The following is a 27,746-nucleotide window of genomic DNA, read 5'->3' as shown; positions in this document are numbered from 1 at the left end:
GGTTAGCGGTTGACCTCACAGTGAATTTGAATTTATTTAGGATGGCCCCTTGAGATTAACCATCTCATTTTCGAGGAGGTCCTGGGTTCAAATCCAGGTCAGTCCACTTGTGTGGAGTTTGCATGTTCTTCCCAGGCCTGCATGGGTTTTCTCCGGGTACTCCAGTTTCCTCCCACAGTCCCTAATTAACAAAAGCATTGCAGACTGTCTCACTTTTGTAAGCTGATTGGACACTCTAAATTGCCCCTAGGTATGAGTGTGAGTGTGAATGGCCTGGAGACAGCTGGGATAGGCTCCAGCACCCCTCGCAACCAGCGGTTCGGAAAAATGAGATGAGACACTTAAAAATATGAAACGCGCTATTCCTCTGCTCAAAATGTCTCATATCAAAGATGGACAGAAATACAGATTTAGATGAATATTTGGGTTGTGATGATGCAACACATTTCTACATCACAGAATACTACAACTATGTTAAAAAATATGACAAATTCGTCTTTTACTCACTAGTTTTAGGGAAGGGATTAAAAGATATCACTTAGCATTGCAGCATTGGACCTGCTGGTGCTGAAATACCATTATGCATCATTGCCACTATTGCCTAGGATTTGATCCCTTTCTAACATTTTAAACAGCTCAGTATGACATGACCTGCTCCATCAACCTGACATTGATGTTGATCTGGGTAATGATCAAAATATTGTAATACATGTCCTGCATCTGATGTCAGCCTAATAATATTAAAAGTAGACACTGCCCAAGTGTGTGACTTAAGAGCCACGTTACTGTTCTGACTGTTTGAATTAGTTGCAATTCTAATTAATGTGATGAATAATCTTAAAGTCACAATTACTCACAGCACTCAAAATATATAATTACCAGTTCACCACTCAGCAAATGTAGGGCTGAAAGGGCCCTGAGCACTTGTCTACTTTATATTTCAGGAGGTCTGTCACAATAACATGCCCTTTTTTACTATTTAATGCTAAGCATTTACTTCAGTCTCACACTTGCCCACTTGGATTTCTCAATGTACAACACAATGCAGTATGAAAATAATTTAGTGCAAAATGATGTAAATAGTGGTAAGATTTTCATGGACTGCCAAAAGAACTATCCTATAAAAGTGTCAGGTCAGAAGAACAAAGGCCTGCAGGCATTAATTATCATCTCAGTGGGCTATCGCAATTGGTGCTGACGGTTATTTCACCTTTAAAATTTTTCTGCCAACATATTGCAAAGTTGGCCCAATTCCTCCAAATACAAATGGGCAAAGATGCTTATAAAGGTTAAAACCATAAAGAAATAAAATAGCATGGTTTTCTTTGAAAAGAAAGGATCACAACAAATTACTAGTTTAAAAACTACATCTAAACGTAAATATATTTGAAATGTCAATGTACCGTCCAGCAGTTTTAAAGTGCATGTTATAATGTGATATTGTGTGCCTTAATCTGTATGAGAAACAATTCCCCAAACAAGTCCGCTAGAGGGAGCCACACTCCATTTGGACATTAGAAAATAAACGACCAAAATACAGTAATGGGCCATTTGCAGTTTATGACTGTTTATTATTCAGTCGTGGAGAAAATTTCCATTTCCCAAGAAACATTGTAATCAATTAGATTATTTATCAGAGTTATCCAAGATGAAATGTTTCAATGACCCTGGCACAACGGAGTGCCAAATTATTCCAATGCCTTCTTTCATCGTCGACCCAGCTTTTTGAAAGCCTTTAAGGACTTTGCCATCATTGGTGCCACCCCTGTATTGAAAAACATGAACAAAAGATTATGCAAGAGAAGCAGTCAATCATAGACAGAATAAAAGAATTAGCCTGACCTAATTTAAAAAAAAAAATAAGTTTAAAGAAAAAAAAAAAAAAAAGGACAACCTAAAGCAAGGGTGTCAAAATCGGGTTGATTCACGGGCTGCATTAACGTCAACTTGCTTTCATGTGGGCCGGACCATTTTAGATATAATGTTTAGATATTTTTAAAAATCGGATTAAAAGAACTGGATCAAAAGCCCTACATTTTCGTTTTTTTATCGATCTAAAACTGTTGATTTGAGTTTTTTTTTCTTAGTAAGGGAAAACGTTTGTTCATCCTTTCAAAAGGAAGCAAAATATATTTTTAGTTATGTTCAATATTAAAGTGGAGAAAAAAATATTTTTATACATTTATGTTTAGATTTTAAGAAATGCTTTTTGACCTAAAAAATAAAAACACCAAAAGAAAAAAAAATGATTGAAAAAATTGCAATTAAAAATGAAATATATCATACATCTATAATCTTCATTTGAATTTGATCCTAAAACAGAATGTCGGCACTCATGATTTACTGTCACGGGCCGCACAAATTGATGTGGTGGGCCAGATGTGGCCCCCGGGCCACCACTTTGACACCTGTGACCTAAAGTCTCATTTTGAGAAGCTGCATCAAAAGATATGCATGTGAGCTCACTTGTTTTTTTGCGGGTGTCTTGTGTGTTGATTGTACTCGCGGTGGTCCCGCTGGTCTTCACGGGCTCGTTACTTGGCTTTGGTCTGCTCTCCTGTGACTTGACGCTGAATATAGGAAAAAGTACACGTTGCAAACAAACTGCTTTGTATTCATGAAACATTTCACAACGACATCCGATGTCCTACAACATAATCTCATCTGCTTACAATGCAATTTGCGATGTATTGAGAGATGAATACTTGAGTATTAGGCCAGCTTTTAGTTTGTTAGGCATCTTAAAGTTTAGCCTTGTTGTTGGTGTCACTACAAATATATTTGCTGAGTCAATACATACCTGATCTTGGGTTGCTGAGGCGGCTGAGCCGCTGTGCCGTGGATTTCTTGTTGGATACGCACGTCCCTCGGTGGCTTGGCAACCGTGTGAATAAATGCCATCTTCACTTGCCGGCCTTAACATAGACAGTTGAAGGTTAATAAGTCCGGAAAACAAACAATTGTATCCTCACAGTTGAACACGATAAATGTTTCTGTTAAGTAGACACGATCTGAGAGTTGCATGAAAAGCACGTTATTGAAGATTTAAGAACATTTTCAACACTCCGAGTCGAGTTATTTATTTTAGAGATCTTGGGCACACCTTTGGGTTTCTTGGAATGATCCGAAACTATTTTTTTTGCCAGTGTCTGGAATTTTCTTTCCCTTTCCTCCGATACTCTGATGTACATTTCCTTCCAGGACTCATACTGTTGTAATTTGGCATCTTTGAAGTCCCTCTGGCAGTGTTTCCCCCACAGGTGGTCCGTCACTCCAACGTACAACTGTCGACACAAACCTGTCAATTTATACGCTTTTTCCCGTATTTTATACATTTTTTGATCATTTCAAAGTGTACGTCATATAACAACTTTTGTACAGGGATTTTTTTCAATATGTTTTTTTGTAAAATCGATCTCAGCTCTAACCGGATCGTCTGTCACTGGTGGCAAACGAAAACGTCATCGCCGACTGCTAATAGTACGTACTGTCATGCTTCAAGTATGATATGTGGAAGCGCATTCGCCTTTCACACGTCCGCCTTTTCACTATATAAATATAGCTCGTCAGAATGCCATCCATTTTGGAGAAAATTTTACTTTTACGTGTGCACTGTGAGTAAATGTGCCACGGTGCATTTGTACGTTTTTTTTTTAATAATAAGGAGAATTGGCCAAGGTTGACAGGTAGAACACAAATGATGAAGGTACGGTAATCCCTCGATTATCACGTCTTCACTTATCGCAAATTCACTACTTTGATTTTTTTCCGCTGTTAATTATTTAAAAAAAAAAAATTAAAGTTCATAAAAATGTGAAAATCCACACTGGAACTCATAAGCGTAAACCACTTTTGCTACTAGGACACAGCACTGAAGAAAAAAAAAGTTATAATAGGTGTGACCCTACTTACAATTTTTCGATTATCGCATCTATGTCTGGTCTACATGAACCGCGATATTCGAGGGATTACTGTAAATGACAACGGTCAACTGACAACTTTAAAATCACCTATAAAAGTAAGCTAGTTATATAAAAAAAAATCAATTCAGAGGCAGACAGATGGCAATATGCAGTACATTTTGACTTTGCTTGTGGACAACTTACTCGGTTCGGTGATAGAATCGTGATTGTCTTATGCCTACCGGATTGTATTCCTCAATACGCAGCAACTGCTCCGCCGTGCACCTCTCCAACACTGGCTCTAGGATTTCAAATGGAACTCCACCAGTCTCATAAAGCACTGAAAGAGATCATAAATCTTTAAAATGTATTTAAAATAAATAAAATTTAAAAAAAGCTTTCGGGAGTCTTTTTGTTTTACAATTGATATTGTTCTGCAGCGTGCGAATACACTGCTGGTACAAGCTCATCATGGCAGGGAGGAAGACCATCTTGGAGGCTCCAGAGTAGACTTGCATTTTCTTGTTTAGTCGCTGGCCTGTAAAGACTGCAGAGTCCTCGGATAGGTCACCGATATCAGGCTCTTTCTCAACTTGAAGAAAAATTGTCATTTTAAGGCTTGTATTAGTGAGAATGCATCTGTTCATGGAGCGTACTGTACCTTTTCTCTCAAGGTATTCAAAACTGAATGTATCGTCACATTCAGGTAGAAGGGCAGGCAACGGAACGTTAAGTAGGTCCTTTGTAGAATCTGTAAGCATCTAAAATCCAAGATAATCAACATTAGAAGTGCTATGAAATGGTGAGCATGTTTGACATGTTGAAAACAAATGTAGCACTCAGATTTGGTGTTTTTTTTAACCATTTCAGTTATTCCATCCAACACTGCATTAGGGAATGCCCTTTTTTCAACAAATCTGGTTGTGACATCACAACCAGAATTGTTTATTATTTTTAGCTTCCAGGGGTTACGCTAGCGAGTACATGTCGACAGAATGGTCACACCGCGTTACATGCTAGTACATACCTGGTAATTTATACGTTTTGATATGATTTTTTGATCATTTGAAATTGTGTACGCCGTATAACATTTGTACGGGATTTTTTTTAAGTACATTTTTTGTAAAACCGAAATCTATTTCGGCTCTAATCCGGGTCGTCTCAGGCACTGGTAGCAGACGAAACGTTATCGCCGACTGCTAATTATATTGTCATGCTTTAAACATAATATCTGCACGCGTATTCCCCTTTCACACGTTCGCCTTTTTACTATATAAATATAGCACGTCAGAAAGCTGCCCACTTTGGAGAAAATTTTACTTTTACGTGCGCCTTATTTGAGTAAATATGTGCCACGTTGCATTAGTATGTTTTTTATCGTTTAATAAGGGGAACTGCAATCATTAACAAGGCCGAGGTTGACAGGTATGCTAGGAAATTGAAAAAAATCCTCTTGTTTGGATTTTTTTAATGGGCGGAGCAAAGCCAGCTGAAGACTAATGAAGGTCTAATTTTATTACAAAGCCTTTTTTGTCAGTTTTGTTTTATGACTAGTGTCTAAATTTGGTCTGCTATCATTTTAAAGTCACTTGCTAAAGTATTCCATGCCACCTTTAAACCAATCATTCATAAGTAAAACATTTTGACTCAAAAGACCTTTTTTGGAGAAATAGGCATCCTCTGGGACTCTGCAGGTTTTATAGGAGGCTGGTCCTTTGGAACCGTCTTGATCCGTTTGAATGCTTTCTTTCCTCCAGATCGATCGTTCTTCGAGGCCTTTCCATCGTAGTTCAAGTAAGATTCAAAAGACATGGACGGTTCATCTGTTTCATTCTCACTGAGTTCTTGTGGAGTATTGGTCTTTTTGTCGGAGGGTTTTGGAAGCTCATCCTGCTCAGATCCCGACTTTTGTTTCTTCGTTTTTTTCGGTTTTCGACTTCGGTCATCCGGGCTGTTTGGCATCTCGTGTCGAGCGTCGCTCGATTCCGAGGACCTTTTTAAGTGTGAAGAGCTTTCATTACAGTCGTGCAGGATTTCCTTTGTTGGCTTCAACTTCTTTTTTGACTTTTTCTTTATTTTCAAATAAGAGCCTTTACTGTCTAGACTGCCTTTGCCGTTTGTTTTGTGCACGGAGACAAAGGGATCACATTCGCCTTCAAAAAGAGCTTTTTTTAAACTCTGGATTCCATCCGCCAAATCCTTTGGGTCATCTTCAACACTTGTTTCATGGTTGAATTTTCTTATTTTGCTATCTTCATGGATTTCCCCAATAGGACATTTTTCAGTCAGTTGTTTCTCACACTTGCTATTTGATGCAAATAAATTATTGTTTAAATCCTCCACCGTCTTGCCTCCTCGGCTTGAGCATTGGTCACCGGCAGTTTGTTTTTTGATGAACAAACTTTCCGATGTATTGCCATCTTCTCCATGACTGCATTTAGGAGTTGAATATGTGAAATATAAACCATCTTAGATTATTTGTGTCTAGTCAATCAAAAAACAGAAGATACACACCTTGTTGACTTTTTGGGGATTAGTTTCTTCCAACCTTTGACCAGTGACTTGGCTAATTCTCCAGCTTCTTTGTGCTTGCGAAAGGAATTCACAGTTTTGCCAATTCCCGTTTCCTGTTTTAGAAAGAGCACTCACATTTCAAGAAACAATTACATGAATTCTACACACAAATATGGTCACATTTGTTCACTTACAGCAAGAACATCTACTGTGATGTCTAGCTTGTTGAGCTTCTGCAAGATTTTGACAACCTGAAATGAAAAATCACAACGCTATGATGAAAATATTCTGTAGTCTTAAATGTGTGTGTGAAAAATTCTGACACAAAATGGAACAAAATATGGCAGTTCTCTTAGTATAAAGTGGACAAGCCATTTGCCCTTTGCTATATATTCACTCTATTTGCAAAAGTGTGGCTTGAAAGGCGAACCATTATGATTATTTAACCAAAATTAAATTGTTTGATACCATCAACTCTTGCTGTCGTGCTTGAAAGAAAATATGCATGCCATTTTCCACAACTGACAAAAATGGATTGCATTAATTCAAAAATTAATGGAGAAAAAAGATCAAATAAACTATGTAAATAATCTCTAAACAAAATCAATTGGACGTTTTAGGGAATGTCAGGGGGCATTGAAACGCAAGCATTTACAGCCACACATCAAATAATAACTCATATTTTGGCCACCAAAATATCCAACCAAGCTTAAGATAATCATGCCCATTTCTGCATTTCAACATATTCTGGCTACACAAATGTGAACACAAAATGTGCGTATGAGAACTAAACACAAATAACGTCAATTTTTTAAAATGTGCTCATAAAGAAAGCTGGATTTAATTTGTGATTTTTGAAACAGAAATGGACTTTTAGCAAAAGTTGAATTTTAGACATCAGGCTGGTATATTTTTGGAAACTGACATTTTAAAAAAACGATCAATCGCTGTCAAGCCGTTCCAAATGGATTGGAGGTCTATCGCCGCCAATGGCAGCTAGAGATTTAAGATAACTATCAGCTGGTTGTTCAGGTGCATTTTACATTAGCCACTAAAATGACTGTGGGCGTTCCGTCAACGTAAACTAAGACAATGGTGAATTCGATGAAAGCAAGTCATTGAACGCACCACGACTAAATAACAGTGCTGATTAAATGAACGGTGAAAGTAAGTCATGAACGCACCACGACTAAATAACAGCGCAGATTAAATGAATGGTGAAAGCAAGTCTTTGAACGCACCACGACCAAATAACAGCTCAGATTAAATGCATGGTGAGTTCGAGGCATGGGTGCAGTTGAAGTTAGGACAAAAAACCCGCTAGCTACCGTGGAAGACTTTGCCGTGTCTACTAGTTGTAGTTTGCAGCGCAAGACTCTCTTCACCAATTCGGAGTTCCCAGCCATCACTGAGCGGCATGTGCCAAACGTCTACACACACCAGGCGGACGGCTCGCACTAATTAGGAGCAACGGGAGTGGTGACGGTCACTCAAGGCCCTGTGGTAAAGTGTGTGTGACGTCACGCACGATGATGTCATTATCGCCGTTGAAGTCAATGTTGCATTTGGAGAGTAAGTTATGATATTTTGGAAGAATGTCGTCAATGTTAATAAAACACACAATATGCATGACTCAAAACATGCATGAAAAAAAAGTTCATTCACCCCTATCAATTAAAATGGATTGGACGTCTACTGTAGTCAATGGCACTGCAAGATGAGCACCCACAGACAGTTTAAGTGAATTTATTATCTTTTGTTGTCAATGGCAGGCAATTACGGGCCGCCGTTTGTGTTTCAAATGTAGCGTGAAAATCTAAAAGTCCCTTTTTTTACATTTACAACAATATTTAGCAACTTCAATATTTATTTCTAAATGATAACTGCTGGGTGGCCCACTGGCGCGAGTGGTTAACACGTGAGCCTCACAGCTATGGGGTCCTGGGTTCAAATCCACGTCATGTCCATCTGTGTGGAGTTTGCATGTTCTCTCCAGGCCTGCGTGGGTTTCCTCTGGGTACTCTGGTTTACTCCCACATTCCAAAACCATGCATGGTAGACTGATTGGACACTGAATTGCCACTAGGTTTGAGTGTGAGCGTGAATGGTTCTCCATCTATACTTGTCCCATGCGATTGGGTGGCCACCCATTCCCGTCCGGAGTCAGCTGGGATAGGCTCCAGCACCCCCGCGATCCAGAGCTGGAATGTTGACGTCAACTATTGGAAGCTGTTATTTGTGAGTAAAGCCCAAGCATAGGTCCAGAAGGAGGTGGGTGCTTGGTGTCACTGTGTATCCCCCTGCCATTTGCATTTCACAATATATGATTGGCACCCACTCCCCAAGAGGAGGAGTTAGGATTTCTTTTTCAGTGTGACTGGCTGCTGGTCTCTCTCTCCTGCTCCAGTAAGTGGAGGCACAAGTTCTTTTTCCCCAGCCTCAACTCCATTCTTCAGGTATTTGGGATTTATTTGCAGAGTACCTCAATGTTTGAAACATAGTATATAACTTCAATGATGTATTTTTCCATCTTACTTTTGTTTCGGAGATCAGACGACAAACTTGACGTCAACCATTGAAACGTGTCTCATACATATCGTAGATATACCGATACATTGACAGCATGAATCATGTAAGCAGGCATGTATTTTAAAACCAATTTTACAATTTTGCTGACTTTCAAGTCAGGAATTTCAACTATTAGTGGTAGTATAAACATTTCATTTTAAATTCAAACTAAATAGTGTGATTGCAAACGAGGCCTTCTGCTGCCTTAAAGTCTATAAAAGGAACATCAGGGGTGAACCGTTCCAGTGTGTGCTATTCTTGGACAAACTGCTGATAAAATGTGACAGATGCAACGAGTGCTGTGTTGGCGTCCTCGCTGGCTCCTGCATTGCCTGCCACAACACATGCTTTTAAGGTTTCAGTGTATTGTGGTCTTGAGAAAAGATACTTTGTCAAGGAAAAAAAATCAATTTCTACATGTTAAGTCTTGATAATGGGTCAGAATACATTTTGGTAATTGTAACATTGCATAACATTCTTTGTTTCTCAAAATGTGAAAGGTTGGTTTTGTATTTTTACAAGGTCTGGGTTGTGCTCTCCTGCCTCAGCCATGGCCCCCAAAAAGAACAAGACAGCCAAGAAGAATAAAGGAGACATCAATGAGATGACAATTATGGTGGAGGACAGTCCTGTCAACAAGATCAATGGGCTGAACACACTTTTGGAGGGTGCCAATGGCTTCAGCTGCATTTCAACGGAGGTTAACGATTCTGCGTACGCCCCCAATCTGCTGGAGGGTCTGAGCACCATGAGGCATGATAGTTTCCTCTGTGATTTAACAGTGGCCACCAAGTCAAAGTCCTTTGACGTCCACAAAGTCGTCATGGCCTCCTGCAGCGAGTACATACGCAACATCCTGAAAAAGGATTCGACACTGCAAAAAATCGATTTGAACGAGCTCTCGCCCGTTGGTCTTGCCACAAGCATTACGTACGCATACTCCGGCAAGCTCACCCTGTCACTCTACAGCATCGGCAGCACCATTGCTGCGGCTATGCTCCTGCAAATCGGCACCCTGGTGAAGATGTGCAGTGAATTCCTCATGCAGGAGCTCAGTGTCGAGAACTGCATGTACGTGACCAACATCGCAGATGCCTACGATCTAAAAGAAACCAAGGAAGCGGCCCAAAAGTACATGCGTGAAAACTTTATTGAGTTCTCCGAGATGGAGCAGTTCCGGAAGCTCACCTACGAGCAGATCTGCGACTTCCTCTCGGATGATTCCCTACACCTTCCCTCCGAAGTCACGGCCTTCCAGATCGCCATTAAATGGTTGGACTTTGACGAGAAGAGGTTGAAGTACGCGGCGGATCTTTTAAATCACATCCGCTTCGGCACAATCTCTGCCCAAGACTTGGTTAATCACATCCAGAGCGTGCCAAGAATGATGCAGGACCACGAGTGCCACCGTCTCCTGGTGGATGCCATGAACTACCACCTGCTGCCGTACCAACAGAATATCCTTCAGTCACGTAGAACAAAGGTACGCGGTGGCCTCAGGGTGATACTCACCGTTGGAGGACGTCCTGCCCTGACGGAGAAATCTCTCAGCAAGGATGTCCTCTACAGGGACATGGACAACGTGTGGAATCGATTGACAGAAATGCCCGCAAAGAGCTTCAATCAGTGTGTGGCAGTGATGGATGGCTTCCTGTATGTAGCGGGAGGTGAGGATCAGAACGATGCAAGGAACCAGGCCAAGCATGCCGTCAGCAACTTTTGCAGGTATCGCGCGAACTTCTGTCTTTCTACCGTATTTTCTTGCATATAAGCTGCCTCTGCATGTAAGCCGCACCCTTAAAATTGGCTTCAAATCGTTGAATTTTACAATTTCTCGCGTATAAGCCTTACCCGATTCATATTTTTCCTCAATATTGATGGTTTAATAGGGAGTACTAATGTGTTCCTTTGACGGGAAAATCAGTAGAATAATCATCACACGTGGTATTTCTGAGATACTGTATGAATCGAAAGGATCGTCTGCTGGATTGCACGTTCTGAAAGGGTGTTGCCTGCACGTGGACGAATTCAAAAAGGAAGTCATTATCAGAGGGGGGACATGGAAAAGCAATGTATTCATTCACAAGCGGATATTCTGAAAAAAATAATATAAGCACAAAAAACAAATATGGATACATACAGAAAAAAAACAGTTTTATACTAATCCATCTAGTAATGGTTGCTTTCTTACTGCAAAACAGAAAATAACCAACAAATAGTAAATGTTAATTTGCGACATCTACTGCTAAAAAAGAGTATAGCAACGCTGTAAGTCTTGTGTGCATTTTTTTTATTTACAAATACGGCTTATATGCGAGAAAACACGGTATTTGTCATGATGCTATGCCTTGAAAGTATTAACCGCCTTGACCTTCTTAAGGTATGACCCCCGGTTCAACACCTGGATTCACCTGAGCAACATGATCCAACGCCGCACGCACTTCAGTATCAGCACTTACAGCGGGCTTTTGTTCGCCACCGGTGGGCGTAATGCTGACGGCGTTCAGGCGTCAATGGAGTGCTACGTGCCATCTTCCAACCAGTGGCAGATGAAAGCACCCATGGAGGTTCCGCGCTGTTGTCACGCAAGCTCAGTCATTGATGGAAAGATCCTCGTCTCAGGAGGGTACATTAACAACGCCTACTCCAGGGCCGTTTGCACGTACGATCCATCCACCGACTCCTGGCAGGATAAGAGCAGCCTTAGCACGCCCCGCGGTTGGCACTGCGCCGCCACAGTGGGCGATCGCGCCTACGTCATCGGTGGCAGTCAGCTGGGAGGTCGTGGGGAGAGGGTGGACGTCCTGGTCGTTGAGTCGTACGTCCCTCAAACCGGGCAGTGGAGCTACTGCGCTCCCCTACACACGGGCGTGAGCACGGCCGGCGTTGCCGTTTTGAACAGCAAGATGTATCTCCTCGGCGGCTGGAATGAAGGTGAGAAAAAGTATAAGAAATGCATTCAGTCGTACAACGCCGACCTCAACGAATGGACGGAGGATGACGAGTTGCCGGAAGCAACAGTCGGCATTTCGTGCTGCGTCGTCACCATCCCCGCTCGAAAAACAGCACGGGAGTCTAGAGCCAGCTCTGTTTCATCGGCGCCAGTCAGTATATAAGCATTGAGATCCTAACGATGATGAAGTTTACATACTGCCTGCCCTCTGCTATTTGATATCTTAAAATTCCGGTGATGTGGTGATGTTCTACTCTGCATCATTGGGGGTTTATTAGACAGACAAACAACAATTCACTTATGTAACAAGCATTTTTCTTTGGGGCCAATTCACATCTTAGAATTGAATTTGCCCTCATTCAGTATAAAATGTCTTTAAATTAAAGTCACTGTCTGAAGACATTTGTTTGCCTTTATTTACCCAATCTCACGACAACCACACTGAACAGTACAACATGCATTCCGAGAGATGAGGAATGAATGCGTTTGGAAAACTATTTTGGATATGAATTTAATATAGGTACTATAAGGCATAGGGGGGCCTGGCGGCTGAGTGGTTAGAGCCTCGGCCTCACAGTGGGAGTCCTAGATTCAATTCCAGGTCAGTCCACCTGTGTGGAGTTTGCATGTTCTTCCCAGGCCCGCGTGGGTTTTCTCCGGGTATTCCGGTTTCCACCCACATTCCAAAGACATGCATGATAGGCTGATTGGACACTCCCAAATTGCCCCTAGGTATGAGTGTGAGCGTGAATGGTTGTTTGTCTCTTTGTGCCCTGCGATTGGCTGGCCACCAATTCAGGGTGTCCCCAATTTGTAACCAGAGACAACTGCCCGGGCATTTTCCTGGTTGCTCATGATTTTTTATGCTTTTTTAAAATAAATGCAAGGTCTAAATCAGCAAAGGGCAGCCCAGCAGGTGAGTGGTTTGAGCATCGGCTTCACAGTTTTGGGGTCCTGGGTTCAAATCCAGGTCGGTCCTTCTGTGTGGAGTTTGCATGTTCTCCCCGGGCCTTTCTGGGTTTTCTCTGGGAATTCCGCTTTCCTCCCACATTCCAAAAACATGCATTGTATGCTGGTTGAACACTCTGAATTACCCCGTGGTATGATTGTCAGTGTGAATGGTTGTCCGTCTCCTCTTGCCCTGCGATCGACTGGACACCGATTCAGGGTGTCTCCTCCCTCCGGCTTGAAGTCAGCTAGGATAGGCTCCAGCACCCCCTGCGACTCTTGTGAAGATAAGCAGTTCAGATGCCGGGCCACCCCATTTCTATTTCATTTTTCACCAATTCTATTTTTTTTCCCCCAAGAATTAAAATAATATTTTCAACTTCAGGTACTTCTGTATTTTTATACCTAGGTAATTATACCCCTTTGGAGCTATAGCAAACTATGGAAATATTACTGTAAAGTATTTTTAGTCCAGCAGGACTATTTTCTACAGCAAGCAATTTGACCCATTGAGGGGGACAGGGAGTTGCAACATATCCCAGCAAAAGGTAGACTATTATATCAGTCAAATTCAGGTTAGAGAGAGACCAATCATACACATATTCACCACCAGTGAAATGGAACAGAACCAATGCTGCCTCAACTTTAATCAGGTGATTGATCTAATCTGTCAGTGACTTTATATTATGATAATTATCTTTTTTTATATGCTTTTATGAGCAAATATTGTATAGTCAGTCGTCAAACTGCCTGACGGCCTGCTGTGGACCAAAAGAAACATCACCAGTATTTGCATTTTATGTTCAAACGATTCTTTCAATTCTTATCTTTAAGCTCACACAGAGGCTCACAGAAAATAACTTTCCAGTTAAACATTGTTATAGATCATAAATGGCTGTCATGATTTTTGTAATCTGGTTTGTTTGGGGGTGTTGTTTAGTTTAAAATGCTTTTGACTATTGACAGATAATTAATTCTTGGCTTAAATCCATACATTTAAAAAAGAGCGTATATATATATACAAACATGATAAGTCACACAACATGACTTTTCAAAACCTATCACTGCTTCACAAACTGGGTACAATGTCCACCCAACCACGAGCCGCTTGATTTTTTTTCTTTGTTTTTACAACACAATTGTATGTAAGACAGTCTTGCATTTACGTCTAATGTGTACTAAACAAATATTTACTACTGTAGTCACAATATAGTCCATGTGACTAGAAAAGTGGATGGTAGCCACTATTACAAATTAGAAAATAATTTAAATTGCATGAAATGTTTTTTTCTTTTCATAAAACAAATTAAGACAAGCCCGAACAACAGTTCAGAAAACAAATAAATGAAAGCCCAAAACAAATATGTCACTAGGTTACTTCTAATCCACCGCAAAAGGGGTTGATATTTTTTATATTCTCTAAACTTGTCAGACCTGTCGCTTCAAACATCTCGTGTTTTTCTCTCATTAAAAAGTGGATAAATTACTGGTTATTTGTTTCTTTAAACGGTTCACTCCCAGATATGTTTTGTGTGACTCAATTTTGGTTCCACCCTGTTCATATCTTTTCTGTCTCCTCCAGTTTGCATAAAAAACACCAAATTTGTTTAAACTAAAATGATCGCTCCGTGTTTGTTTGTTTGCGTCGGCTTGTTTGGTTTGTTTTTTGTCATGTATGATGCATTTGTTTTTCAGGTATGTGGCACTTTGGGATTTTTATTCTTTTTAATAACTATTGGTGTCCTTGTTTCTTCGTCATGTTTTTGTTATGAATCATGACTCATTATTCCCGCATGCTCTGCTGTTCATGGAAAAGAATGCAAAGCATTTTTCATGTAGAATATTTTAATTAATAATTATTTGGGGTTTGGGGTTTAACGTTAAATTTACTCTGAAATTTTATTTGATTTCATAATGGGCCAAAACATGGACTGAAACTAGTTTCCGAGTATGCTCACAAGTCAGTAAATCTTCTTTGATCATCATGTAAGGTTTGCAACACTTAAGGCAGGAAAAACAAGCTACAGCATGTCAGAGCTTTCATAATCCATTTTTTATATACTTTAATCTGTCAATCTCATCATACTTTGCGCAAGAGGACGGGCACACACCCTCCTTTCCTCATTGTATTATTGTAATATAGGTAGCAATCCTTGAATCAAGCACCATTTGCTTTGTCATACTACATAAACACTTTTACACAATGTGTGGATGAGGACAAGGTTCACTTTCAATGACAATTTTAGACGTCGTCATATATTGCCAATGGCCTAAAAAGGAAAACATTTACCATTCGATGGTAATAATTATTAAACATATGCACCAATTACTTCATTTTCAGCTTTATGTTTAATATACATTTCGAGTGTGTTTTAAAAGAGAATAAAAATAAGAGAAATTTGAAATGAGCCAAAGAGCCACAGTAGATACAAAATATGATAAGAAGCAAAGAGCCGCATTCATTTTGGCCAGGAACCGAATGTGGCTCGAGAGCCATGTGTTCTCATGTACAATGCCATTTAAAATTTTGGAGAAAATCACATACTGTATGAGAAAATCCATAACAACCAGATCTTTGTCATTTTTTGTAAAAAATAAAAAAAGTTAAGGTTGAGCAGATTTCTTTATATAGTTTGATAACATTGTTTGCTCGCTTGTTTGTGATGAAAAGAATGTTGCAAAATGCCAATGTTGTGTGTTTCCGAAAAATACCTGCCAATAGAATTCCAATTGTTAAGACAGAAAGCTCTTTTGTTTAGGTTTGTGTTTGTGTGTATGTGGGGGGCAATTTGTTTAAAAAATAATTATTAATAATTAAATAAAAAAAGAATAGATTTTTAACCAATGGGGCGAGTGGTTAGCGCGTCGGCCTCACAGCATTGGGGTCCTGGGTTCAAATCCAGGTCATGTCCATCTGTGTGGAGTTTGCATGTTCTCTTGTGTGGGTTTTCTCCAGGTACTCCGGTTTCCTCCCACATTCCAAAAACATGCTGATTGGCCACTCTAAATTGCCCTTAGGTATGGGTGTGAGCGTGAATGGTTGTTTGTCTCCTTGTGCCCTGCGATTGGCTGTCCACCAATTCAGGCTGTTCCCAATTTGTATGGGATGATTTTCTGGCCCGGAGTTAGCTGGGATAGGCTCCAGCACCCCCCGCGACCCTAATGAGGATAAAGCGGTTCAGAAAATGAGATGAGAATAATTCACTTTAAAACGAATAACTTTTTAACCACATATTGGAGTGAGTATGAGTGACAGGATGACAGGTGCAGCACGCTATGGTGGCTTCACGAAGAAAGCTGAGTCATGGTGACGTCTCATCAGCAAGTGGTGAAGGAGTGGGTTGTGTCCATTATGTACGACCGACTGTCCAATTCTTTAAAGTGGATTGGTTCAGCAGCAACGACACAACAGGCTCAACCCACCAAACAGAAGCGGATATTTAAGAAGCATTCAGTCAAGTAGGCAAGTGAGGGAAAAAAGACGCTTTTTGGCGAGCAACTGCATAGCCGCAGCGTGTCTTCAAGCTAGGCAGACATTAGCAAGTGATGACAAGGGAGCCTTCTTTCACCTTCTCTGGGTGCCAACTTTCGAATTAAATAGAGGGTAAATTCTTTCAACGAATATTTTTTAGACAACTTGACAAACCCACGAACTCACGTAGATCGAAAAAGGGAGCATATTGCTTATTGTTTCCAGTGTGGAACTCTTTGCTAGCTAGTTAGCACTCGGCGTGAAAGTTAGCCGAAGAAAGCAGCGAGGCAAACGGCCGTCGCTTCCCCTTCCTTACCGAGCGTGTGACATGGGCTTATTGAGTCTAGGCAATCCGCTGAACTGGGAAAATACCAAGAAATATGCGGATCACATCAGAGCTCATGGCATTACTCAGTTTGTCAACATTTACAACAATCTGAAGGACCGGCAAAAGGATGTGCTCAAATGGGGCGATGAGGTAAAGTGTGCATTTGTCGCTTTGATTTTAGCGTTTTAACTAAATATACTATTATTATAACCCTGTGTAGATAGAACTTTATTGATTTGATTTTTTTACATTGACAATTATATTTGCAGTACTGTAAATGAGTGAGTAGTGTGCACGTATACGTCTCAGCATGTGATTGGGTAAAGCTAAAGGATAACACTACGTAATATTCCATGATAAAATATTTTCCCAAGTGAGGGGTTAATTACCTGTAAAATTTCAAAAATAGTATTCTTCTCTTAGCCCCCTAGTACGTTTTAACCCCTTTAAAGAGCGAGTTAATATTTTAAAGTGAATATGAAGAAAAAAATCCTCTGGTCCAAACGTGCTTATCACATTTTTAATGTTTTTTTTTTCATTTCATTTATTAGGTCCACAATTGTGGATGCCAGGTCTCAATTATAATTTCCCCCAATAACACTAAAGGTTTTTTTTTAAATTTTATTTCATAGTATTTAACTCCTTGTCTGCCATTGATCAGGAGAGACATTCAGTTCTTTTAAACATGAAGGACTGGGTGTTAACACTCCTTGCTAGTGGCGACACAAAATTTTCAATACATTTTGACTGGGAGAGACTGGGAACGAATGATTTTAGCCCTCCCAGTAAAATGGGTCGGATGTCAAGTGCTGTCAATGGCAACCACTGAACTAAATGTGTGCCCTTTTAAATGATTAATTTTATCAATATACCTCCAAATTCTCACAGACTTTCACTGGCTAAATATCATTTCATTTTATCTCAGCAATAAAAGAAAGGCACCGTGCCAAGTTGATTTTTACGGCGCACTTAAATCAATAAAAGTATGATTAACAGATGTCGTGACTAGCTTTGATCTCTCATGTGGAATGTGATTGCAAACAATGTGGAACGCTGTTGTTATAGATGAAGCCCTTGGTAGACAGGGGATTACAAGCAGAACTGAGGCAAAAGTCAAGGAGAAACGCATTCATGAGTTGGAAGCATGTGACGTGTCAAGTGAAAATATGATTCATGTCTTATCATGCGGCAGTGTTGTTGAATCGGAATGTTTTCTGTATTCTAGGTTGAGTATATGTTAGTGGAACTGGATGACAAGAAAGAAAAGGTTCGGCTTGTGCTGAATAGTGCTGATGTTTTGGATACCCTTCAAAGCCAAGGTGAAATGATAAATCCCAAGTAAGTTTTATAGCGGGTCAGATACATCTTCCAGAATCTTTGAACTCTGGCAAATCCCAGAACTGTGTTTTTCTCTCACTTCATGCGTTAGCTCGCAAAAGTTATCCTGTAAATGTGTTGTCATGTCACATTGACTTATCCTGCAATTATTGACATTAGATAATCCTTCATATATGTGCCTACGGCAATTTTGAAGTACCGTTTATTTGCATAAGTAAATGTATGTCAAATATAATGACGTAAATAAACAGAAAAGGGGGCGAGCCACACTCACCGTTGTGCTTTCAGCTTTTGTTTTGGAATTGGTAAAGCAAGCAAACATGAACTTTAGACTATACATTTGCATAGAGATGCACAAAAGTGAAAATTATTTTCCGAAACCAAAAACTGAAATCTAAAACTGAGTGTCGTAATGAAAAAGGCATTGTAGGAGGTACTTAGCTGCTCAAAGAGCACTAGGTACTAGGAGCTAATATGCTATGCTAACACGCCCTCATTCACTGTTGTGTTGCCTCTTGAAGAAAATTGATAAGAGAAGTGCGAGCTACCGAGCAAACTTCCAGTATCCCTAATCTTAATTCTGTGAAGAAAAAGCATTTTGGACCAAAGCCGAAACCAATTTTTTTAATGACATTTTGGCCACTGAATTTTTGGTGAATCTCCCTTTTTGCAATATGGTTGAGCTCTAAATTGTATGATTTGAAGCTTGGCAATTGAAGGCACGACTCTGAAAGACGATAACATTGATAGTTATATAATATATTACATTCGTATATTGATGTAGGATTGCAGTATACTGTACTGACAGTCCTCCTAATTTCATCTTTACAAATACCAACCTTCATTCTTTACGGATCCCGTCTTGTCGAAAGAGAAAAACTTGCAAAAGTCAGTAAACCGCTGGTAATTTGAACGTTTAGAATGTGAGGGAGTCTAAAAATATTTCCCCCAGTCTATTTTCCATTTTCCATTCCAATGCGACTGTACTTGTCCAATTTCTTGAACTCAAAAGGCTTCATATGAGTGTATACATTTGTATCTGATGGATTTGGATTTGGATGTGTCAAGATTACCAAAATGGCCAAAAATAACTTTAGTTTTTTGAAGTGATGTCATTTAACCTTTGAAATAGAATATTTCCCGTGAAATCTCCCAGCAAGGTATTTAAATCAAATTGGAATTTAATTAAGCCCTTTTTAGTACACCCATTTAACTCATTGGCTGCCATTGATGGTGCTATGCATTCACGGCAAATCCTCCCAGTTAAAATGAATTGGACATATATCCTTGCCAATGGCAGACAATGAGTTAAGTATTATGAAATCCATTCGTCCATAAGCTATGAAAACAAATATTCATAAAAATTGCTGCACCGGCCAGTTTAGCGAGACATTATTTTCATTGAGTTGTGTTCAAGATATGATAGAAAAATACTTAAAAAATACAATGAATGAATTAATGTTGTCACCCTGGGTATACATCTGCATAGTAGACAGCCCCCATCCATGGTTTGGAATGTTTTAGACACAAGGCAACCTGAAGAGATCAAGCAGAAGAGTTTTTACAAGCCTGCTCGTGTTATGTTTGCCACGTTGGTGACATTGCTCGAAATCTGTGCCACCAACTTTTCATTCAGTGGAAATCCTGGTGGTACTGAGCATGGTAGACCCCAACATTCCTCATTGCTGCCCATCTTGCAAACATAAGTCCATTGAACACTTGACCTGTAAAAAGTTACTCCGGCGTTGATGAAACCGGGGGCCATTAGTTTACATTTTTGAGTTCTATGAAACAATTTGTGTATTTTATTTATTTGTGCAGCCACCCCACGCTTTGGAGGCCAGAATATGGCAGCTACATGATAGAGGGAACCCCGGGGCAGCCCTATGGCGGGACCATGTCGGAGTTTAACACTGTGGAGAGCAACATGGGGAAGAGACGACGAGAGGCTTCTTCTGTCCTGAACCAAAATGAAATTTTATGCACAATCACCTCATTTCCAAGGTAGAAAAATTAAAGTTAGGGAATTTTAAAATACAGTAATCCCTCGATTATCACGGTTAATGTAGACCCGACATGGCCGTGATAATCGAAAAATGCGAAGTAGGGTTACCCTATCAAAAAATAAAATAAAATCTTCATTGCTGAGTCCTAGTAGCAAGTAGAAGACAGGGGAGTGGCTTCCGCTTGCAAGTTTAAGCGGATTTCACATTTTTATGAACTTAAAAAAAACAAAACTTTATAAAATAATTAATAGCAGAAAAAAATCGCAAAGTTGTAAAGTCGCAATAATTTAGAGAATACTGTAGTTTCATCTCCATTCTTCAGAAAATCTATATAAATAATCTCCATCCTTTTTAAAAATAAAGTTGCTCGTTAGGTCAATGCCATGGCATCAGGTGTTGATATTCTTGAACTCTAAATAAGTTTTATAGAAATCTCAAGTTATTAAAAAAAAATCAACTAAAGCAATTAAAAAATAATAGTAATTATTTTACTGTGATAAGGCTTGTCATACCTGAAAAGAAAAATAATTTAAAAAATAGTCTTGTGCTATGGTCATTTAGATTTTATTAAGAAAAAAATGCCACAACTAGTAAATCTTTACGATGCAACTGGGTATCCTTTTACATCTTCAACCTTTTTTTTTTTCCCAAGACCAGTCATAATTGCATCATACATTCTTTGGACTTATGCGAAATTGGATGTAATCGCTCATGGCGGTTATTGACGGCGATAGAAGACCATTTGTTCATTTCCTGCCAGGGCATGGGTTCTGGATATACTGTTTTTCCTCATATTTGTACTTATTGTACTGTCATTGTCATTTAGGCTGGGCTGCCCTGGTTTTACGCAACCTGAATACCCACCAACACCTGTTGAAAGCGGAGTGTCAAAGTCGCTGTTTTTCCCGGATGAAGCCATTAACAGACACCCAAGATTCAGGTAGCCACTAACGAAAGTAAGGTACAGCTTTAATTAATAATGATTGAATACATTTTGAAGTGATGTAATTTAAGGGTGGGACTTAAACGTGGTACACATACACAAATTATGTATGACTTATGTAGCATTCACAGGAAAACACTAGATAAAAAAAATACTTGAAGGTACTTTAAATTGTACCATAAGCTTGAAAGTCTAGGAATATTCGCACATATTAGATTCCGTCATGCACTTGGCTCTATTGGAATCTAAAAAAAAAAGTTTTGGGGCTAAACTATAGGGAAATTAATCAAGATTTAATACATTAAAAATACACTTTTTTTTTTATTTTAACCCCACCCCTATTATAATTATATGTTGTGTGTTGTGTTGTAAGTCATCTTGTCAACTATTTTTTTGCAGCACCCTCACCAGGAACATACGGCACAGGCGAGGGGAAAAAGTTGCAATTAATGTGCCAAGTAAGTTTCGGCGATGCACTAATTGAAAAGAGATCCCAATTTAAAACAAACCAAATGATGTTTCAGTCTTCAAAGACAAGTGCACGCCATCTCCATTCGTCGAGGAGTTTCCTGTGGACGACGAGTCGGCGATGGCGGCTCTGGCTGACCACATCTACATGGACGCCATGGGCTTCGGGATGGGCAACTGCTGTCTGCAGGTAGTGAGCCGGCGTGGAGAATCAAACAGTTCTTGTTTTTATAATTGATCAGAGATAAGGTATCTTTCAGCGGCAAAGCAGGCTTCAATATGGCCATAAAAGTATAGTCTTTTAAATGATGTATTACAATTTACAGGTCACATTCCAAGCTTGCAGCATTGACGAGGCAAGATACCTTTATGACCAACTGGCTACGTTTTGTCCGATAGTGGTGAGTAGATAAGGAGAGTCAGTGTTTATTTACCTTTGCCATCCACCTAATTTTCTGCCTCTATTTCGAAGGACTGCGTGTAGAATTTACTATATTAAGCAGGGATATGGTTTACAAATGTGATATCAAACTTATCTTGAGGAATATAGATCAATAAGTGTAAATTCAGGTTCCTAAAGACATTGTCAGAACATTGTCTGACAAAGGTTTGTACAATTGGTAGTGATGTTGTTAGCTAGGGATGTCCCCGATCAGGCCCGATCATGTAATCTTTAAAGGATTGGAATCGGGTATAAAAAGATCAGGGATTTGTTTTATTTTTTTTGCTGTTTTTACTTCTTTTTAAGCATTAACTTGAAGTCAAATTGGTTTGGGCTTTTTTTGCACGATCACCCAATGCCACCCCATCCTCGCTGTAATGGAGTATGTTTATTACTATCAATGGCAGAACAAGTAAGTTAACTTTTTGGGCCAAAAAAATAACTGGTCCATCTTACGTGAGATTTATTTGGTAATATGTGGGTCTTGAACATGTTATGAGTCTGACACCGCTGTACTAGACCATTGCAATAAGCAATTTAAGCTCTCAATAATAATGAATGATTCCACACTCAAATGCAATTTATCAATCCTAGCAAAATGATTGTAGATTTAACATTTCATTGATCTTTTCTAGAATTTTAACGGCTGTATATATAAATATCTATATACGTAACTAGAAGCTTTCATTCTACTGATAGTTTGAAAAACTTACCCCACAAAAGATCAATAATGTATTGTGCCTATAATGATTTAAACACTACTATCGCTAAGTACTATTTTGTCTCTGTGCATCCAGATGGCACTGAGTGCAGCCTCCCCCTTCTACAGAGGCCACGTGTCCGACATTGATTGTCGCTGGGGGGTTATTTCTGCCTCAGTGGATGACAGGACGCAGGAGGAACGTGGACTCAAGGTACACAGACATACGATACGATACCATACGATTTGTATTTGTGTTCCTATCTATATTGTTCTATAATGCGTTTAGAACAGGGTTGATCATCACACTTGCTATAACACGACCACCAGAGGGCGGTGATATTTAATATCAGTACTGAAATGAATGGAGAATTGCAATAATAAATGCACACTTTGAGGTAAAAGAACACATTTTTTAACAGCCAATCCCAACATTTCAAGGTCTTGTATTTTTTTAAAGGGCTTTTACAGCATATGTTTCTAGATATGAAGGTGTAACCATTACACTACAATTTTTATTTACATGCTCTAGCTCGCCAGTTGCCTGCTCTCTCTTGGTTTAGTTTTTAGCCAAAGACACTTGGTGTTGGATGTCATAAATTGAATGGAGACAAATTGTTGTCGTAGGATTTTTGTCCCATTACAGAGCAAAGTGATGTTTTCCAACTGCACGGTTGTGTGCAGGGGGGTGGGCACACCAACCCTACAGATTTGGCGAACGCAGACCACCAAACTGTGTCACTGTGTTTAGAAAAATAAATAATTTAAAGTGACACTCTAAATTGCCCTTAGGTATGAGTATGAGCCTGAATGATTGTCCATCTCCTTGTGCCTTGCAATTGGCAAGCCACCGATTCAGGGTGTCCTCTGCCTGGTGCCCGTAGTTAGCTGGGATAAGCTCCAGCACCCCTTGCGACCCTAGAGGATAATAACTTGGGAAAATAAATTAATGAACTCAAAGTGAATTGTTAATTCGACAAGAATCTGGAAGTCGTGGAGTCAATTTCATTTTGCATCAAATGTTTCTGAATGTGTTCTTGACTGCAATGTGATCTTGTTTTTTTTATTTTATAAATACGATCCTGTTCTGTTCATCTTCAGCAACATTTTTTGTAACGTTATATTCATTCTATATTTGTGTAACGTGTTTATATTATTCATTCATTTTCTGACCGCTTTATTGGAGTAATTTAAAAAACACTATTTCCTTCAGAGATTAGGCAATGTTTAAAAAAAAAAATCCTATTGTAATAAGTGAGAACCAACCACAGAAAGGGGGTGGTTGTCGCTATATTTTAGGATGATCATACATTTTAGGATGCCTTTGGTTGATAATAAATTACTGTTCGGAAAAAAAGTTTAAAAATTAAAAGTATGTATGAGTAAAAATCATCACAAGCAATCCTTATCTTCCCTACCATATTTATCGGACTATAAATCACACCTTAGTATAAATTACAGACCCATTAAACTACTAAAATGTGTGACTTAAAGAGTAGAATTTACAGTAATGGTTCATTTATCCCCTGCAGCCTTTAAAAAACAACAAATATAGAATCTTCAAGTCAAGATACGACTCCATTGATAGTTACCTGTCTATCTGCGGTGAGAAGTACAACGACATTGATTTGACAATCGATGAGGAAATCTACAAGAAGCTGCTCGGTGCAGGAATTGACAAGATGCTGGCCCAGCACATTGCTCACCTCTTCATCAGAGATCCATTGTGCACCTATGAGGAGAAATTGCACCAGGACGATGAGAATGAGTCGGACCACTTTGAGGTGAGAGTATTGCGTCCACACCTAAGCAGGAGGGATGTCCTAGGTTTGTACTTGAGACTTAAAGTCTTGCTTATCATGTTTGACAGAACATCCAATCTACCAACTGGCAAACAATGAGGTTTAAGCCACCACCTCCCAAATCGGACATTGGCTGGAGAGTTGAGTTCCGCCCAATGGAGGTGAGTCATCCAGCTTCAAATCTATTTCGTTTGAAATGAGGACCACCAACTCGAGACTTTTTTCCCTTCTCAGGTTCAGCTCACTGATTTTGAGAATGCTGCCTATGTTGTCTTTGTCGTCCTGCTTACCAGAGTCATCTTGTCCTACAAACTGGATTTCCTCATCCCATTATCCAAGGTGAATAAATTGCCTTTGGTTTCTGAATTAATGCTGACAATTTTATATATATATTTATATATCATCAGGTGGATGAGAACCTTAAAGTGGGACAGAAGAGGAATGCCGTGCAGGAGGGAATGTTCTACTTTCGAAAAGACATCTTCAAAGGTAACTTAAGTGCATAATGTTATGTTTAAACCTTTTGACTGCCTAAAGCACATTTTTGCGAAAATTAAAATAGTCCCAGGAAATAGCAAAAATGCACCAGAAGGCAAAAAATAAAAATAAAACGTTTGAAGTTAGCGCCATGCTCCTGCACCCTGTAGAAATGAAAAATTATGTTTTGAAGCCGTGAGGTGCTGCCATCTCTCACCAGCTTGAAAAAAATAAATACCCTCTGCAAAACAGCTGTCCAGATGTAAACAAAAGGCGAGTGCAGACGAACATTACATACTGGGCTTTTTTGGGCTATTAAACTGCAAAAAGTTAGCATTTTTTGAAGAAAAATAACAAAGTTAATATTGCTTTATTTGCATGGGAAATTATCGTCACAACTTCATAAAATTATGCAAAAGAAGGAAATGGAACCTTCATATATTACACCATAAGTTCTCCCAGGATCGTTTAACCAAAAGCTTGAAGTTGGTTGGCACAGTCAGGCATAAACAGTTGTTTGTTTGCCTGCAAACAGGATGCAACCCGGTTCTGGATGGCACCTCCTCAGCCCAAAACGGTTGTGAGACAGATGGAGCTAACGAGGAGTACACGCTAATGAGCATCGACACTATCATCAACGGAAAAGTAAGAGTTGTCTTCTACGCAGAGCTGCATTTTTGGGGAACAGACTACATCAGGGGTCCATTACACAAAGCAGGTTTAATGACAACTTGGTCTATTCTGAGTTTTTTTTTTTACATAAAGGTTGGTTATTCAAACCTGAGAGTGTAGACTCCAAATTTTTTGACTAAGAAATCTATAATAGCAAAATAATAACCTGGTCCTGGACATGTACTCAAGGAATTAAGATTTTCTACTTCTACCTCTTTCCGTGCCAAATGACAATTCATTTCATAATTTTGTCAGCATGCAAATTCTGGGTAGCCCTTGTTATGCCATCTACCACTACAAATTGTTTTAAAAAAATTGTTGAATGAATTTTTTTTATGTCAGGTGGTTGCACAAAATAGTTTCATTTGAAGCTAAATATTAATATGTGAAGTGTCATTCATCATCATTTCTAGTTTTGGATGAAATTTGGCGTGACCACGTGACATGAAAAATTATGTTCATTCACGAACACTATTTTTCAGTGATCAGGTGCTACTGACCTTTTTTCCAATTCCATGGCATGTACTTTTGACAGCAGTCCCGCAGATGGAGGCGCAACTTTTGTGTGCAGCAATTTTAAATATCCATCGATAGTTGACTTTCCCCACAAAGATGTACTCATTTCCAGACAATTCTTTTAAGTGGGACCCTGTTACGTCTCAGTTAATCGTTTACATGACTTAGTCTGTCCTTATGAAACGTTAGTTGTTTTTTTAAACAATACAGTATATATTTTTATATATATAGTATAGCTCTGATTCTGAGCATTCAAGTTAAACAACTTTATATAGAGCGATCAGAAAAGTGTCTTCCCTGAAAGGGTTTTAACCAGTCTTTATGGGGTTGTACGAAATTGCACGTGAATGTGTAAATCCGTTACACTACTGTCATATTATTTTCTATTATAATTATGTTGTGTTTAGGCCTCAACCTCTGATTAGTAACTTTATTTCCATGTATGATTTTTTTTTTCCCCTCTCCGTTTTTTAAGTTTAGTTTTAAATTGATTTTAGGTCATTGTTTCTTTTGTTGTTTAAACTAATTCTGCTGTTGTGAAACAGTGAACACAAACACAACTTTAATCTAAAATCTTCAGAGTTAAGCTCGCTTTATTGAATCTGCTTGGTGAAATAGATGAATCCTGATGATTTTTTTCTTTTTAAATTCTAGGAGGGAGTTTTTCAAGGGCTCATCCCCATCCTCAATTGCTACCTAGAGAATATGGAGGTTGACGTGGACACCAGATGCACCATTTTGAATTACCTGAAACTCATCAAGAAACGTGCCTCAGGTAAATTTTAACTACAAATGTTATCTGGAGGTGTTCCGCTCCAAACCTCTCTGTTTTGCTTTCCAGGTGAGCTGATGACAATGGCCAAGTGGATGAGGGAGTTTGTGGCCAAGCACCCAGAGTACAAGCAGGACAGCGTCATCTCTGATAAAATTAATTACGACTTGTTTGTGAAGTGTGACGGGATTGCCAAGGGCGCCGAACAATGCCCCGAGCTCATTGGGAATCCAGTCAACAAGGTTAAGTGAGAAAGAACGTCTTTGGGACGGACGGCATCATGCGTATGACAAAGACCAAATATGAGGCACAAGTTTAAATTGGTACGCTTTTTTAAAATATGGAAAAAAAAGTTTTTCAAAGAAAGAAACTACTTCTACAGAAATCCTATTTACTGTACATATACTGTAACAGATTTTTATGACTGGAGATTATTTTAATAGGGTTTTAACAAATGGTAACGGCTATGTCATAGAAACGGTGTATTTATTTTTCCCAGGAAATCTGTGTGACAATGTAAGTGTAGCAAAGAGTTGTACAGTAGGTTGTTTTTCCCTCATCTCTACTTTTTAATACTGTACTCCTGCTTAATGTTAACACGGTACTCTGCCTGATTTTCTCATTGAATCTCTGAGCTTTCTTCTTTTGAGGGACACAATTCCCTTTTGAATCCTTGGAATCACGATCACAGGCATTCAAATAAAGGCGCAATACAGTGTGATGCTGTTTCAAATAAATCTCCATGACACAACGCTTTTATTTTTTGTTGTCATTATGTGAGAAGATGGGATTCCGTAATGTTAAGCCCTTTTATCCACCAGATGGCAGCAGCGAGTCATAAACCAGACATGACCAATTCATCACTCCTGTAACTTTTGCTCATTCGAAGGTCAGTGTGTCCCTCTTCGTGTTTATATTGGCTCAT

General features: G+C 39.3%; 3 protein-coding genes across 7 annotated transcripts in view; 2 read left to right on the top strand and 1 right to left on the bottom strand.

The window, feature by feature from the left end:
• The window catches only part of klhl31 (kelch-like family member 31), a 33,475-nt gene extending 21,006 nt beyond the window's left edge, over positions 1-12,469 (top strand). Inside the window, exons 1-4 of one of the 4 annotated variants that reach the window (XM_077612927.1) lie at positions 7,707-8,687; positions 8,763-8,872; positions 9,507-10,709; positions 11,365-12,469. In XM_077612927.1, coding sequence (XP_077469053.1) covers positions 9,535-10,709; positions 11,365-12,100 — 1,911 coding nt within the window. In that variant the 5' untranslated portion in view covers positions 7,707-8,687; positions 8,763-8,872; positions 9,507-9,534 and the 3' untranslated portion in view covers positions 12,101-12,469. Of the gene's footprint in view, positions 1-7,706; positions 8,873-9,506; positions 10,710-11,364 lie in introns of those variants that run through there. The other 3 variants (XM_077612926.1, XM_077612929.1, XM_077612928.1) reach the window with 3 other exon arrangements.
• eloal (elongin A, like) lies at positions 1,551-7,915 on the bottom strand. The gene is made up of 11 exons (XM_077612930.1): positions 7,745-7,915; positions 6,611-6,667; positions 6,417-6,529; positions 5,559-6,333; positions 4,564-4,663; positions 4,324-4,494; positions 4,145-4,242; positions 3,104-3,284; positions 2,801-2,915; positions 2,467-2,570; positions 1,551-1,765 (listed from the first exon to the last, which is right to left on the bottom strand). Exons 1-11 carry the CDS (start codon positions 7,820-7,822, stop codon positions 1,707-1,709), a joined length of 1,851 nt encoding a protein of 616 aa, XP_077469056.1. The 5' UTR covers positions 7,823-7,915; the 3' UTR covers positions 1,551-1,706.
• Positions 12,470-16,153: 3,684 nt separating the features above from the next.
• Positions 16,154-27,572, top strand: gclc (glutamate-cysteine ligase, catalytic subunit). Of its 2 annotated transcripts, XM_077612442.1 has the most exons (16): positions 16,154-16,835; positions 17,911-18,023; positions 19,845-20,027; positions 20,856-20,969; positions 21,372-21,430; positions 21,497-21,630; positions 21,767-21,841; positions 22,680-22,796; positions 24,115-24,187; positions 24,254-24,366; positions 24,453-24,545; positions 24,619-24,723; positions 24,792-24,873; positions 25,397-25,506; positions 26,704-26,824; positions 26,891-27,572. In XM_077612442.1, exons 1-16 carry the CDS (start codon positions 16,686-16,688, stop codon positions 27,070-27,072), a joined length of 1,824 nt encoding a protein of 607 aa, XP_077468568.1. In that variant the 5' UTR covers positions 16,154-16,685; the 3' UTR covers positions 27,073-27,572. The 2 variants fall into 2 exon arrangements, with proteins under 2 accessions (XP_077468568.1, XP_077468567.1); XM_077612441.1 differs by having other exon boundaries at positions 16,159-16,835; positions 24,115-24,366.
• Positions 27,573-27,746: the final 174 nt, after the last annotated feature.

Source organism: Stigmatopora argus, chromosome 11 (genome assembly GCF_051989625.1).
Source record: "Stigmatopora argus isolate UIUO_Sarg chromosome 11, RoL_Sarg_1.0, whole genome shotgun sequence".
Classification (NCBI taxonomy): domain Eukaryota; kingdom Metazoa; phylum Chordata; class Actinopteri; order Syngnathiformes; family Syngnathidae; genus Stigmatopora; species Stigmatopora argus.
The sequence above is the reverse complement of the archived record's forward strand: the minus strand, read 5'-3'. Positions and strand labels throughout refer to the sequence as shown.

What these genes read in the sequence shown, in the direction of transcription:
- gclc (XM_077612441.1), top strand. Translation starts at nt 16,686, where the DNA reads ATGGGCTTATTGAGTCTAGGCAATCCGCTGAACTGGGAAAATACCAAG. An exon ending in AGGAGGAACGTGGACTCAAG is followed by an intron (nt 22,797 to 24,114) that starts GTACACAGACAT and finishes TATCCCCTGCAG; the next exon opens with CCTTTAAAAAACAACAAATA. An exon ending in CATCAAGAAACGTGCCTCAG is followed by an intron (nt 26,825 to 26,890) that starts GTAAATTTTAAC and finishes TTTGCTTTCCAG; the next exon opens with GTGAGCTGATGACAATGGCC.
- eloal (XM_077612930.1), bottom strand. Translation starts at nt 7,822, where the DNA reads ATGGCTGGGAACTCCGAATTGGTGAAGAGAGTCTTGCGCTGCAAACTA. An exon ending in TGCCTATTTCTCCAAAAAAG is followed by an intron (nt 4,664 to 5,558) that starts GTCTTTTGAGTC and finishes CTTGGATTTTAG; the next exon opens with ATGCTTACAGATTCTACAAA. An exon ending in TCATTCCAAGAAACCCAAAG is followed by an intron (nt 2,916 to 3,103) that starts GTGTGCCCAAGA and finishes GTCTATGTTAAG; the next exon opens with GCCGGCAAGTGAAGATGGCA.